Raw genomic sequence first — 14,858 nt, forward strand, 5'->3', positions numbered from 1 at the left:
AAGCTCCTCTTAGTGGAGACAAATTGGACCAGCGTTAGCGGTTACTGTCATGTCAACTCACCTATTCTTTTGGGTAAAATGACTCCATAGACTTCTCTTGCTCATGTCAAGAACATTTCTGGGCCGAGTTCCTGCAATCATATGAAAAGGTACTTTTAGCGCTCATCAACTTTTAATTACATATAATTAACTCATACAATACACTTTTAAATGCCTCTCCCCCCATGCGTCTCTAAATGACTATGGTCTTTCAAATAACGAATTTTGGCACTGGATTAAACATTAAGTACGAAAGGGGCAGCTGCAAATTATCTGCAACGCACATTGATTGATTGTTTATGGGGGATTACGCAAATAGTACCACTCGGTTTGCACCCCAATCAGAAAGTAATAAAGTTTTATGTTCCACGAGAATAAAATAGAGTAAAATATATGATATGTGATAAAACACTGGCAGTTCACCCATTTGCATAAGTGACCTGCAACAGTATTTAACATACTCTATGGATTGGAGGAGTCTACCCATTCAACACCTTTTCAACAAAGCTGACAGTGAGCCAAACTATATACATCACGGGCACCATTTACTCGGCCTCAAAAAATAACTTACAACTTAATTGTGCGTGGAAAAATTGAGCCAAAGGAGCATAACCTCCTACAACAATAACCGGAATGGAACAATTCAATATTCCGGACAGGAAACAACAAGCACTATACCTTATGATTAATATCGAACAGCGGCGATGTCCACTCTAAAATTCTGGTTAAAATCCTATGCTCAATAATTATATGAGTAGGTATTGTCGGTATTTGGCAGAAACGCTGATTTTCACTGGTTGTTTACGTTTCCATAAAGGCGCGGGAAATGCGCGGTGGGGGTGGGGGTGGGGAGGAGGAGAGGGGTAGGGGACGCGGCACAGCGGCAAAGGGGGCCGGGAGAGCAATAATTACGGCATACTCACAAACATATCGTGGTCGCGGGATGTGATTCTTTCCTGGGGTAGGCAATCTCGCCTCGTTTAGGATGTGATCCTTTGAGGATGCTTCCCGTCCCGTGCATCGTTGTGTGGCTCCCGGCGGCCAGGGAAGTGCCATGTGAGGTGCCATGTGACAATAATGAAATGATCAGGATAATAAACTATTATGGGCGATTTGCTATTAATGAGAATTATATTTGGCGACTTTTAAAAAATATGCACCAGCCCAGGTAAACGACGTTTGGAGCCGAATCGTATTTGTCGTGGGAGTGTCATCGGCGTGCTCGGGAGGTCCCAAACGACGTCCCCGGGGGCCCGATCCGGACGACATCGGCACTACCAGATTTGGACTCAGCGTGCGAGAAAACCCCCGAACACGATATTTCAGTTGTCCTGGTCGTTCCGAGGTTGACGGTCGGTCGGTCGGCCAAACCCTATCTTATTTTGACAGCCCCGAGCACGCAGTTCATCCATAAAAATAGGAGGGTGATGGCGGTTGGCAGTAGTTGCGTTAAGAAGGTAATACAAAGGAGATGTTCACCTTTCGAAGGATTTTATTCTTGTTACAAAACATATGATTCTGGTTTAGGAATTCAAAGCACAATATAAATACTGTCAGGAAAACAACCTAGTAATCAAATAAATATCTATGAAACTGTTAAAATAATTTTGATTGCAGGTGGATTAGAAAGGATCCTGGAAATAACAACATTTCCAGATAGAAGGGGAATATCTTTCATTGATGAATATGTGTCTTACTGATTGACACTCTAATTAAGATGGCACTACAAAATTCGATTCACTGTTTCAGGCTTGGCAAGAAATGGTTCAACACTTTGAACTGATAGATGTATAAAAAATTAGATGAGCTTGCTCTCACCTGACACTGTACATATTAATTTTAAAAAATAACCACCAATCGTAGAAATAGTAGATACCACTCAAGGTAATAAGAATTGAGTGAATCTCAAAACAGTAAGACATGCAGTAACTGATATGATACAACACAGAAACTGTTACATGAATGTGATCAGTAAATGATCTCCAAAGGACAACACTTATGGGTGGGAACTAATATGTAACATCAGTCAAAGAAATAGATTACAAGGTTTCCCCCACAACCAAAAAATTGGACGGAAGTTAAATGCCATCTTTGTAATTACCTTTATATTGGGTATTTACACATTTGTATTTATTAATTGTGAAATGTTAGGCTGATTGTTTAAATAGCATACTATCACAAGTTAGGACATTACCCTGTGAGGCCTTCCGCTGAACATCACGGCCAATCTTTAAACACAGATGGTTACCTACAAGAAAACTTGTTACAATCTAAATAAATTAGTGCTTCCTTAAATTAAACATAAGTTCACAAAATCAGTACAAAATAGTTGCAGATCACTTTAGATTGTGAGACATTGAGAGTCACCTTTACGTTTATTCCAGAGCAGAAAACTTCCAACTAGCGTGAGTGCCACTTTAAATGGTAAAGCGAGTTCCTTTTGGTATGACTAGCCCTGCAATGTGCTGGTTAATTCACAACCTTCAGGGCACTTTTCCCAAGATCTATGGACCTAAAATTGATTTTTAATTTGCCTTTAAAAGAGTAAAAACTAACTTGTCAAAAAGGTCTAACACCTACAGAGGAAAATAAAACATCTTCTTTAGAGCATTTAGATTGCTGAAAAGAGAGATAGAGTCAATGAAATACTACAACTTAATCTGTAGCACATCTTAGTTTTTAAGTCACTATAAATGGCTTTTCACAGCCTTGTTCAATTTTTAACAATACTTTCATTAAAACAATAAGAATTTGTTGACAACATCAATTTTAAAGTTGAACAAAAAATTAAATTAAATCAGTTAACTAAAAAGCATTTTAATGTGGAAAAGGTACAGCCATGAAGGAGCATTACCAAGCATTACCATAAACTGGTTACTATTGTTTAAGGCACAATGGTTGAATGTTATATTTTGATTTTCAATTGCTAAACATAGACTGAAAATCTAGACAATTACTTACAAAGCCTATGTAGTAGTTGTTCAATATTATTGCCTCTCAGACAAAGCACAAGAATGAAAACCACTCCACTTGTATTTAAATTAGCTACGCACAAAATAAATGACGAATTCACAATCATTTCTCGGTGTATTATACTACACTGAATAACTGTGCAGGAACAGAAGATGATGTTGCACAGCTGGTGTCTGCAACAATAGTGCTTAAGTAAGTATAGAGTATGGATGTACAAAATAAAGTTGATTTTTTTTTCATATGTGTAACTTTGGGCACTCTACAAGTAGAATCACAAGCCTTGTGCCCACTACATGCTTGTGCTTGTTGCTCACCATTTGACTTCTATATTTTATCAAGATTCTATTGATTTTTTCTTAAGAAATAAATGTTGACATAAACAGCACAACTCTGATCACTTTTTCAAACCTAATGAATGAGATGAGCAAAAACACTTCCCATCTTGTGATAATCATACGAGGCACAATACATCACAATGTATCTTCTCGATTAGAATATTAGATTGGTCAAAATTGAGCAGATAAAACAGGATCCGTTAAGAAAAAAACAAGAGGTAGACATTAGAAAGTTCAAAAGCTTACAGGCTTTTAACTAGTCGCTTTTAATTTTCAATCAAATTTGGTCTTCTAACAACACATATTGTGCTTTATGTAAGAAACTGATAAGTTGAAAGATGTATGGTATTAAGACCTAGTATGCATAATTAGGAACTTGTCATGAATGAGGTAGCCACTTTCTGTTTCAGAACTGACATACAGGAAAAACAGTAAGCAGTCGCAGAAATTTTGTTTCCAGAAATATACTCGGACAGATAGATAGATAGAATAAAAAAAAATATTTAGGTCCAATTCAATAACACAGCTAGACATGTTCTCACAATATCACCACCCAAAGAAAAGAACTGGTAAAAGGTCTTTTCTAGATATTGTAAGATGTTGGAATAAATTATACTCTCACTCACTCACCCACTCACTCACACAAACTTATACACAGCATACACCACAATAATTAACATCTGTACATGTTCACTGCCTAATGGGTCTAATATTATATATCACAATACTTATTTCACAATTCAGAGTGAATGACAAATTTAATTTTGATCTATATAAGAACAGTTGAATGAACACCATGGGCTACAATTTAGAAATACACGCAGAACCAGGTGGACTAATACATTGTAAACTAATCACAAAGTATTTCCTATGTTTTGGTTTGGTTTAATTACTTTGTTAGAACTGTTAATAGTACAAACCTGACAATTTAGATGGGCTACCTGAAAATATTATCTAAGGTTTCCCAATGATTTTGGTTTTAATATTTTGAGATAGAAATATTACCAGCAGTCATTAATTGACAGAAAATTATTTTCAGTTGTCCAAGGATTGCATTAGTATAGTTATTTCTCGGAATGTGTGTCCTAATTTTCCTTGAACAGTCTGTCTTTTTAACAAAAAAGAGCGTATTGACTGTAAACTTTCATAACACTTCATACATTTATTATACCTGCAAGAGGGAAAACAAAATAATCCAGATTAAAAAACAATTATTAACTAATAATGAATCACTGAGTAATTTTAGCGTTCTTCTTACCTTTCTTCTCGAGATATATCAACTCCAACTGTGTGGATAGGCGCTTGAACGTTAGTTTTGATCAAAGAAGAAAAATTCCTTAGAATGAGTCGGAGAGTATTGCATCCTACTGTCATGTACCTGGAACAAACATTAAAATATGAACAGAGAAAGTTTGAAGAAAACTACATGAGTCTTAAATATTTGGAAGTTAAACAACTAACATTTCATATTTGCTCTGCAGTAGTTCATGAATAGGGTCAAGTAAGGAAACACAAAGATCTAAGTTCCATATAGACCTAGAAAATAAAATTAAGGGTTATACATGGTGAAAAGAAACAATAAAAAAAATTAGCAGACCAAGAATTAACATACGGTCGAAGAGTCAAGATGCCAAGTAAATCAACAACAATAGCAAGATCATTCATTTCCAAAGCAGTATCAACTGCCACCTGCAAAATTAAAGATTAAGATACGAAAAAAGATGCTGTCACCACAGTAATTCTTCAAATTCAAACACTACCTTTAAGTCTTTATTATGCCAGAGAGAATAAATTATTTGTAAACTTCTGTGTCGACCATTCATAACTGTCATCATAGATTCATGTCCACGCATGATGGATGACAAAACTTCTGCCTCTGACATATCTAAGTACTGGTGCTGTTGATAAAAGTTAACAGATCTTTGAAGGCGGTTCTGAAAAAACAAAAAACAAGAGATGGAGAGTAAAAAGATAGAAAGCAGGAGACATTTTTTGCTGCCAAATTTTCAGCACTGGAAATTCAATTTTAACCTACAGGCAGAAAATCCTCTAAATCGAGGTTAGAGGGCTTATCCATGGATATTGGAATGATATCGTCAATTTCATCATCAACTGGTGGCCTCTGTCTTTCAAGGACATCAACACTTGTTTTTTCCTGCCTTCGTAAATTTTCTTCTGTGGCTACTTTAGTACGAGGTGCTACCATAGGAAGTGCACCTTTGGAGGAGGGGGTAGTGGTGGAGTTCTTCCCCAGATAAGACACTGAGACATCAGTGCCAAGATTAAACCCTGGGGTGATGGAATGTTTAATGTGAAAGCCACTAGTTGAGCTATTAACGTCATTTGAGGAGCCTATTTGTTTAATATTACCAGTGCTAGAGCTATTTGCTACAACACTGTTCCGGCTTAAAGAACTTGATCTTGAATGTCCAGCATTCGGTCGGTTTAGGGCAGGTTCTGAAGGACTATGGCGTATACTGCTTAGTCTGAAACAGAAAGTATGGGTCTTACTGCCCAAGCACTATCGACTACCAATAATCATACACCAATGACACCTATAATTACTTACTTGACAGGGAAATCATTGTCAAATGAAGAGTGAGTATCCTCTCTGTAACTCATTCTGTGTGAAGCTACAGGAGTAGGAGAGCTACCCTTTGAACGGGCAGAGCCAGAAAGAACAGGACTATGCTTTTCACTCCTCTGTCTAACTGGAGAGAGCTGAGATGGCCTGTAATGAAATATTGGCATGACTAACACTTCCAGACAACAATCAGGACATGGATGGATTGATGAACCTACCTTCGCTGTCTTGGTTGAGGTTCTGGAATTTGGTCACCATATGAATCATCTTCAGGTAATAAATGAATAGGTTGAGGTTGATAATAATCAGGTGAGTCATTGGGGTCCACGCAGTCTCCAGTTCCACTAAACATCTGCTCAGATGGTTCTGGGGAATTGCGAGATACTTTCATTGGCAACAATGGTTGTATTATTTGAGGCATTCCAACACCTATAGTATAAAAAAATATGTACAGAAATGAGTGATAACGCTTTTAGATAGATTTTTAATGAAGATGCAACTGAAAATAATTGTTAGCTTAAGAAATTATGTTACCTTCTTGTATGGTTAATGATGATGCGTTTGAATGACTAGGAGAACTATGTGAAGCTGTTTTTAAAGCAACAGAGATAAGTAAAGGTTAGTGTAGGATATAATCACGGTGATATAATCATGCAGGTTTCACAGAAAGTTTAAACAACTATGAGCAAAAGCTTGGGTTACACAATTTCTCTACAACAGGCAGTTTAATAACGAATATAGTATTAAAGTTATTTAAATAAATTCTCACCCAGAAAATGAAAGTGAAAACAAAAACGACAAACTTATAAAAAATAGAAATCTAAAAGCTTCAAACCCTGCTTTTTAAACAACTTTACTCACCATCATCAGCAGGAGCAGGGAAAGGAATAGGAGGAGGGCTGCGATTCACTGCAACATTTCAAAGTGTGCTTTCTAAAGACTACATTGGAGTTGAAAGTGCCCAACATTTCTAACATACGATAGCCAAAACTATCCTTCAATCATTAAAAAAATCAAAGATATGTTTAAATTTGAATCAAAATGTTGCAGTGATAGTTTTCTTATTTTGCAGTGATAACACTGTAATTTCAACAATTACAAAGGAAAAGAACAAACATCAAGCTGTAAAACACTAAGTACTGCTACACTATTACACAAAAACCTTTCACTACAAACAAAATTGGCTTCCCATAATTATGCAACCATGCTAAAGGTAGAACAAAAAAATCAACTCACATGATCTATTAGGCAAAAAAATTGCCTCATAATCCTTTACATCAAGTATGTGAGAGACTGTTTCATCTTCAGGATCTGTTTCAGATCGGTCATTTTCTTCAATGGTACGAACACTCATTCTGAACAGAAATATTCGTTTTTGAACACAGTCAAGGCAATAATGAATTTCATGTCAAAGGGGTAAAAATATACTTACGGAGGTTTTGACAAGTTAAGCTGTGTTTCCTTGCTAAAGCTTTTCCTAGCACTTTGCCCGTGGCGGAAAGGTGAAGAATTAATGGAATCATTTGGATTAATAACTGGGCCACCAAAAGGCTGCACCTTTTTGAGATCAACCACAAATAGTGCAACATTCATCATGTGAAAAGATGCACCAATCTACAAAAATATAAGGTTACATATAATCAAAGTTATAGTTTATAGTTGTAAAAACAAAAAATTATTTTATACTAAAAATATATTATGCAATATGGGTAAAGATATTTACCAATTGATTCTGAGCTGTTGCAATATCAGCAACTTTACCCCAACCAACTGCTAATGAGTCATAAATTCTGGATGGTTCCCATCCACAAACACGCAAACATTCTGGGGAGGCAGCAAATAAACATTCTCCACCTTGACTGAAGTATAGACACCTTTACAGAAGAATAGAAGAAATTTACATGTAAGTATAGAGCACAATGGCTAAAAACATAAAAGTTGAGAAGATCTTACCTCACAGAGCCTCCATCCCTTTCAGTCGAGGATACTAATTGAAAGTTCTCCAAATCCCAAAAATTTACAGACCGACCAACACTACCTGATGCTAGCAGAAATTCATGAGGGTGGAATTCCACTGAAGTTACGGCTCCAGAATGCTCTGCAAACTCTTTTAAGACCTTGCCAGCACGTATATCCCATAACTGTAAGAGAATAGAGAAAATTAATGGACAAAAATGTGTAAGAATGACTCCAATATACAAAAACAAATATAATTACCCTGACAATGCCTTCATCTCCTCCAGATGCAATCCACTGCCCATCAGGACTAAATTTGAGGCTGTTAACTGTAAGCTTGTGTCCATATGTGAAAATACAACCTTTCCGCCTTGTGTCCCAGAGCTGCAGGAACCAGCAGTTATAAGTATATTTATGAAAACTAGGCACAAAAGAGAATTAACTTAGATCAGTTACCTTGATACTGGCATCTGTAGAACCTGAGGCAAGAAAATCCCCGTATGGATGAAAATCCATACATCGTATGGCAGATTTATGCCCAGTTAAGGTGCGAACAATTTTTACTGCTTCTAAATCCCATATTTTGAGTGCTCCTGTCTGTGATCCAGCACAAACCAGCTCTTCAGTGTGACCAAACCGCACACATTCAACTGGTGTAGTATGTCCACTGAGGCTCTGGAAATATTAACATTCAACATTGGCTCATGTATACAATAATGTGTACAACACAAGATTTCATTGTTTTTACTTACAATGATACAGTTGTGTTTCCCTACTGCCCATAAATTCACTTTTTTATCATCTCCTCCAGTAACTAAGACTCTCCCAGACTTGTGTCCCAGGGCAAGGCAATTGACATTGGCCGAATGAGCAACAAAGTCCTCTGTAAAAATTGTTTGAGTTAATATTCGCATAGTACTCAAATTGTTGGAAATTAGTAATTCAAGGTTCTAAAGTCATTAGCCAATAGCCAATGACCAATAGAAATCAAATTTAAAGCCGCACAAGGACGTTTCATGAAAATGTCAGACCTAAATGAAAAGATACTATTCTAAAGCCTGTGGGAATTTATTTTGACAGTGAAGAAAGGTCATAATTAGTCACAGGGTAATAAATAGCAGAAAAGAACAGTTCCTGAAAAGATGATAATGACTTTAAGAGTGGGCTATCTACCAAACCTAACCAAATCAATCTCAGGAAACGTAAAACAAAACTTAACAACCACACAGGTGAAAAGTAACAACTGTTAACGGTGCTCATCATCATTAAAATAATAAAGACAGTAAATAAGAAAAATTAACAAAGACCTCTATTTAGAGCTCCAAACAAACAAAACGCATAACCTATGACAGAAAAGGTTTTGGCATGTTGATGAATCAGAGCATAGAGTGAAGGTTGCTTTAAACTTACGAAGTTTCCACGATCGTTTGGTAGATATAGCCATAGTGATAATTTTTCCAACATTAGAGTTAATCACAGTGTAAGAGGTTTTGTCTTTTTCCTTGACATACTAAATCGACACCTTATTAGGGATATTATGGTAATCTTTCGAACAGCTGCTGTCTGTCCGTCTGTCTATCTGCACAGCACTAGTAACAACTAATGCCAACCTAAAAACGAAGGGGATCTCCCTTATGTTGAAGTAGTGTCTCGTAAGAGAAATTCACACTAGTTGTTGGTCCACCTTGTCACTCACACGCTCTACGTTTGTTTGTGGTTAATTTGTTGGTTATATTGAATGAAAGAACAATATATTGAACAGTAAACGAAAGGACTGATCGAGTGCCGCCGAATGCACGCCGAATGAAACGAAATATCTGTCGAGGCTCTATTACGAAAATTAATTTGATTGGATGTCTGCTCTAAATAGAACGTTCATAGATAAATTTAAATCATTGTCTTCGTGTATATAAACAGACTGAACATGTTTTGTCTACATTAGCCTGCAAGAGCAGACGCCGTATCTTTTTGCCCATTCCATCCGCGCTTTATGGACTCGCTCTTTAACAAAAATAAACAACTGTGGAGTTATCGAAAGACCTGAAGACCTGAAGTCTCCCAACCCAACTATATGGCCTATGCAATATGGCCGGCTACCTCCTGTCAAGTTTTGTCATTATTATTTACGTAGTATTTTCGATCTATGGAAGTACAGCACTTTCTAATGACTTGAGCCAATCTTCAAATCAACTACAATGGCTGTTCGAAAATCAGGAATCAGAAATGATTCCCACGAAGTCACTTGGCTCTCTAACCTCCGCTAGGCGTGTCATCAGAAATGTTATTCCTCCTGTTGTCCCTCTGTCAATGAGTACGGACTGTGAGGAAGATTTGAAGAAGATATGTCCCAAACTTTCGCGTGGTGCAGACGATCTAACTGTTTTAGAATGTTTCCTGTCTAAGGTATGATAACATATTCACTGTAAACATTTTTGGTATCGTTTACATTAAGTTATTTGTTTTGTCTTTCATTATATCCTTTATTATTTATTTCAGGTTTCAGTGTCAGTTTCACTAGGCTGTCAGCACGTTGTTCACAACAGAGTAACAAAGCTCATGGATAACACAAACTTAGAGGAAAGTGCTCAACCAATTTGTAAACAAGACGTGCCCAAGCTAAATTGTCCTCACACTGACCAGACAGGACAGTTGTTGTCATGTGTCCTTGATCACCTTGAAGACTTAAACCCAGAATGCCAGTCTTACTTCCAACGAATAGAGCGCATAGCCTTCAGTGATTTCAGGGTTTTCTCAAAGTTTATGACAGATTGTGCCACTGATATAGAACTACAAAAGTGTGGTCGCCTGCAGACGGGTTCTGAGGTGGGTGTCTTATGTAAGTTATTTATGGACTTTAATGTATGTTTATGTTACAAATTATGTTTCTGTGACAGTTACCATCACAACAAGGTACCCTCAATTGCTTGCAAGCAGTTATTGATAACTTGTCTGACACATGCAGACATGAGGTGCTCCATTTGTCAGTCTTTCAAGCAGACAATATTCGTCTGGATCACAAGTTGAGTGCTGCTTGTTCGGATGACCAGAAAAGATTCTGTCCAGATATCCAGCCTGGTTCAGGAAAAGTATATAAATGCCTAGTCCACTTTAGAATGGACAATGCTATGTCTCAAGCTGTAAGTTTGTCTCCAAGTAAAATTTATTTCTGTCAGGCTACTATTCTATTGTATTATTAAATCCATAATAACTTCTAACTGTTTTCATATTCATTACAGTGCCATGACCAACTTGGGAAGTATCAAAAATTAATAACTCAGAACTATCGCGTGAGTCGAGGTTTAGTAAGAGCTTGCAAAGAAGATATTCGTCAATATCATTGTCGAAGGTCTCCACCTGATGACAAAGATATTCGACTTGCAAAAATTCTTCTTTGTCTTGAAGGAGTAATTCGGAATGGTTTGTTTATTGTACTTTTTTATGAAATGTACTTTGGGTAACTTCTCTAGTCCATTCTTATGGCTTACCTACGTTTCTCTCTTCTATAGGTTCCAAAGTTTCAAGAGATTGTCAATTGGAAATGATGGAGCACCGTAAAATGTTAATGGAGGATTATAGGCTATCTCCTGAAATTGTATCTGGCTGCTCAGATGACATTAAAAAGTACTGCAATAGTCTTGAAGCTGGTGGGAAAACCATTCATTGTTTGATGGAACATGCCAGACCCAAACGAAGAAGAGAGAAAGTTTCTTCCCAGTGCCAACGTGCAGTAAGTTTGCTTCAATTTAATGTTGTTTGCATTGGGCAAATTTCAAAATATATTTTGATAATGAAAACTTTACAAATAAAATTATTTGTATCCGTAGCTTGAAGGTTTAGTAAAGGAGGTTGATGCTGGTGAAGATTGGAGGGTTGACCCTGTGTTGCGAGAGGCTTGTAAACCAGTTGTTGATGTTGCATGTCAAGAAGTTCGAGGAGGAGATGCAAGGTTTGCAGATTTCTTATTTATCTAGAAAAGACTGTTTCATTTATATTGGTATTTTACTGGTGTTGTTGTTTTTGTAGGGTCATGAACTGCTTGATGGACAAGCTAGGCACAAACTTCATGACAGAGTCTTGTGAGTCTGCTCTTCTCCAGATACAGTATTTTGTTGCAAGAGACTTTAAATTAGATCCTCAGCTTTTCAAGCAGTGCCGTGATGATGCTGTACATTTTTGCCATGCCAAGAAAGTTTGGTATGATGATTCTGGTCAAATGGACCCAGAGCGTGGACCCCTGGTTCTTCCTTGCCTCTATCGTTACGCATACCAAGAAAAAGAAACGGTATAATTTAATTCTGTTAATATCGTCCTTCATTTTTTTTTTTGTTACTTTTAAATATGCTGGTCTGCTTTCAGTTAAAAAGACATTGTTTGGAGGAGGTTAAAAGAGTTATGAAGCAAAGAGCTTTGAGTGTAGATCTTTTACCTGACGTGGAGCAAGCTTGTTTAGATGATTTGGCTATGTTTTGCTTTGATAAAACTGGAAAAGGTCAAGAAACATTATGCCTTCAGGATAATTTGGACAAGTAAGTTGTCGTTATCTTTGCGAAAATATCTCGTCTTTTTTTTTGTTTCAACTTATCTGTGTTTCTAGGCTTCATCTTCATTGTCGGGAAGTGATTGGCAACATTACTGAAAACCAAGCAGCTCATGTGTATCTCAATCCTGTCATTAGTTCTGCTTGTAGTACAGTAATGCAGAGACATTGTGAAGTAAGTTCTTTTTACTGTTCTCAAAGTAAAATAAACTTAATAATAATATAGATGGTTAAGAATTTGTGACGTGTCTTTTACTTTCAAGGCTGAGTGGAGAAATGGAAGGGATGATGGGGATATGATGGATTGCTTGATACGACACAAAAGTGAAGTCGATGTTCGTGAAGATTACAAATGCCGTGCTGCAATTGAACACTTTCAATTAATTTCGCTGAAGAATTACCACTTTACCTACAAATTTAAAGAGGCATGTCGAATTTTTGTTATGCGCTTTTGTCCCTCTTCCAAAACAAAGTAAGTTCTATGTTTTTCCTGAAATAATATAGTCCTATACCATTTAGAAGACAGGTAAAGATAGATGATTTAATCTCCTTTTTTTTCTTTAAACTGTTTGGATAGGTATGATGTTGTATCTTGTCTGAGCGAAGTTGTGAGAAATGATACTATGAATGAATCTCGACACAGAATTCCTAGGGAATGTAGACAGCAACTAAAGGCACAGCTTTTTCAGCAAAGAGAGAGTTTAGATTTTGATCCAAAATTAAAAAAAGTGTGCTCTGCTGATATTTCTAAAATTTGTTCCAAAGTTGTACCTGGAGCTGGAAAGCTACTTGATTGTTTACGTTTAAACCACAAGATACTTAGTCCAGACTGCCACAAAGCAGTATTCAAGGTTGAACAGGAGCTGGCATATAATACTGTAGATTATTCTCTCATGCTTAATTGTAAAAGTATGATAAACACATTCTGTCATAATGAACCAGAACAACGCATACTCACATGTCTAAAGGTATTTTCGGTTCTAATCTGCATTACAGTGAAGTTGTTTGTTGTTTTAAGTGCAAATGTTTGTTCTCAATCAGCATAACAAAGATGACCCTGTGTTCAATGAAGACTGTCGTAAAATTGTCATTCATCGCATGATTGAACAAAGTTTTGATTACCGACTTAATCCTGATCTTCGAAAATCCTGTCAACCAGACATAAGAAAGTTTTGTGGTAAGGTTATTGATCATGCAAACCCTGATGAAGAACTAGAAGGAAAAGTTATAGCTTGTTTAAAGGTATGTTGTTTTGTTTTATTCCCTTTCTCATTTCCTTCTATTATTCTGAAGTGTAAAGAAAGCTGAATACTTTCCTTTGTCTAATTACCACCATAGGTAAAGTTTCGTGCAGCCAAGTTGCGTAAAGAATGTGAAAATGAAATGGAATTGGTGTTACGTGAGGCAGCTCTCAACTATCAACTCAACCCACTACTAAGCAGGATGTGCGAATCGGAAGTAAGGACTTCAAAATGGTGTCTCTTATAGTCAATCTATTTTTTATCTATATATTCACAATATTCATATTTACTCTTTGTTGCAGATAAAAAGTCTTTGTGGGACAAAGTCAGAACAGGAGGCTGAGGGCTATTCGCAGGGTGCAGTTGAGGAGTGCCTGAAAGAATCCTTGCGTAATGGCAAAATTTCAAGTGCAGCATGTCGTATTGAGATAGTTGCCCTCATTGATGAAGGACAGGCTGATATCCATGTTGATCCACTGCTTTATAAAGCCTGTGCCATAGATTTACATAAGTTCTGTCCAGACACCCAACAAGGATCAGGAAGATGTAAGATGGATTGTTTTAATCAATAATAGTTGCCTGAATTATCACTGATTCTGTTTGTTTAAGTGATATTTGAAATGTTTCTATTTATTGCTAGTGATACAGTGCCTAGCTGAGCATCTTGCTGATACTTTGAGCTCTCTTCAGCGAGATTGCCATGAAAAGCTTTCTCAGAGAATGGAGCTTTTCAGTTTTGCCAAAAAGGTCAGTTGGACTTAGATAACTTGTCCTGTTACTCTGTAGTACCTGTTGATCACACTCCATTTTCTTTTTTTCTATCTATGTAGGAAGCTGCTGTTGGAGTACCTCCAAGAACTATGGGAGAGCTTTACCACCATGTGCAAACTTCTCCAGCAAGTAATTATTTTATGTTAGTATTTGCTATTCTTGTGGGTGTAGTATTTTTGTGTGGGACGTTCTTTGGGCGTGTTACCAACCGTAGAATTGCTAACAAAAACAAATGAATCTGAACTGTTTCCTTCCTGAGATAACTTGTGAAATTTTTGTTTTTAATTTTGGGGTTTTTATACAGTGAAGTGTATTAGGTACATGGTTTTCCTTTAACTATGGCATCTGTTTCTTTCATTAAAGATAACGTATCTACTTGGTATATCCATGTTTGGTTTTGAAGAAAGGAATGGGCCATTGGA

At 36.8% G+C, this 14,858-nt stretch overlaps 2 protein-coding genes and 1 long non-coding RNA gene across 7 annotated transcripts; 1 reads left to right on the top strand and 2 right to left on the bottom strand.

Moving 5' to 3' along the window:
- Window positions 1-60: 60 nt before the first annotated feature.
- LOC127750641 (uncharacterized) lies at window positions 61-943 on the bottom strand. The gene is made up of 2 exons (XR_008011793.1): window positions 718-943; window positions 61-131 (listed from the first exon to the last, which is right to left on the bottom strand). It is a non-coding gene; the product is annotated as an uncharacterized LOC127750641 (long non-coding RNA).
- Window positions 944-1,513: 570 nt separating this feature from the next.
- LOC113201924 (katanin p80 WD40 repeat-containing subunit B1) lies at window positions 1,514-9,469 on the bottom strand. 5 transcript variants are annotated; one of them, XM_026415914.2, is made up of 19 exons: window positions 9,298-9,469; window positions 8,640-8,770; window positions 8,344-8,562; window positions 8,149-8,271; window positions 7,885-8,072; window positions 7,655-7,805; window positions 7,364-7,545; window positions 7,168-7,286; window positions 6,793-6,840; window positions 6,466-6,519; window positions 6,150-6,360; window positions 5,917-6,078; window positions 5,718-5,833; window positions 5,383-5,636; window positions 5,108-5,281; window positions 4,960-5,036; window positions 4,809-4,883; window positions 4,606-4,725; window positions 1,514-4,518 (listed from the first exon to the last, which is right to left on the bottom strand). In XM_026415914.2, the coding sequence occupies exons 1-19, from the start codon at window positions 9,329-9,331 to the stop codon at window positions 4,383-4,385; spliced, it is 2,574 nt and encodes an 857-aa protein (XP_026271699.1). In that variant the 5' UTR covers window positions 9,332-9,469; the 3' UTR covers window positions 1,514-4,382. The 5 variants fall into 5 exon arrangements, with proteins under 5 accessions (XP_026271699.1, XP_026271695.1, XP_026271697.1 ...); XM_026415910.2 differs by having other exon boundaries at window positions 5,383-5,833; XM_026415912.2 differs by lacking the exon at window positions 6,793-6,840 and having other exon boundaries at window positions 5,383-5,833.
- Window positions 9,470-9,599: 130 nt separating this feature from the next.
- Window positions 9,600-14,858, top strand: LOC113201923 (Golgi apparatus protein 1). Its single transcript, XM_026415909.2, has 16 exons — window positions 9,600-10,290; window positions 10,384-10,710; window positions 10,782-11,024; window positions 11,124-11,304; window positions 11,394-11,614; window positions 11,712-11,833; window positions 11,911-12,169; window positions 12,244-12,413; window positions 12,482-12,599; window positions 12,688-12,896; window positions 13,002-13,392; window positions 13,466-13,666; window positions 13,763-13,882; window positions 13,968-14,211; window positions 14,306-14,412; window positions 14,496-14,858. The coding sequence occupies exons 1-16, from the start codon at window positions 9,973-9,975 to the stop codon at window positions 14,670-14,672; spliced, it is 3,408 nt and encodes a 1,135-aa protein (XP_026271694.1). The 5' UTR covers window positions 9,600-9,972; the 3' UTR covers window positions 14,673-14,858.

This window comes from Frankliniella occidentalis, unplaced genomic scaffold, assembly GCF_000697945.3.
Source record: "Frankliniella occidentalis isolate FOCC.00 unplaced genomic scaffold, Focc_3.1 Scaffold226, whole genome shotgun sequence".
NCBI lineage: Eukaryota > Metazoa > Arthropoda > Insecta > Thysanoptera > Thripidae > Frankliniella > Frankliniella occidentalis.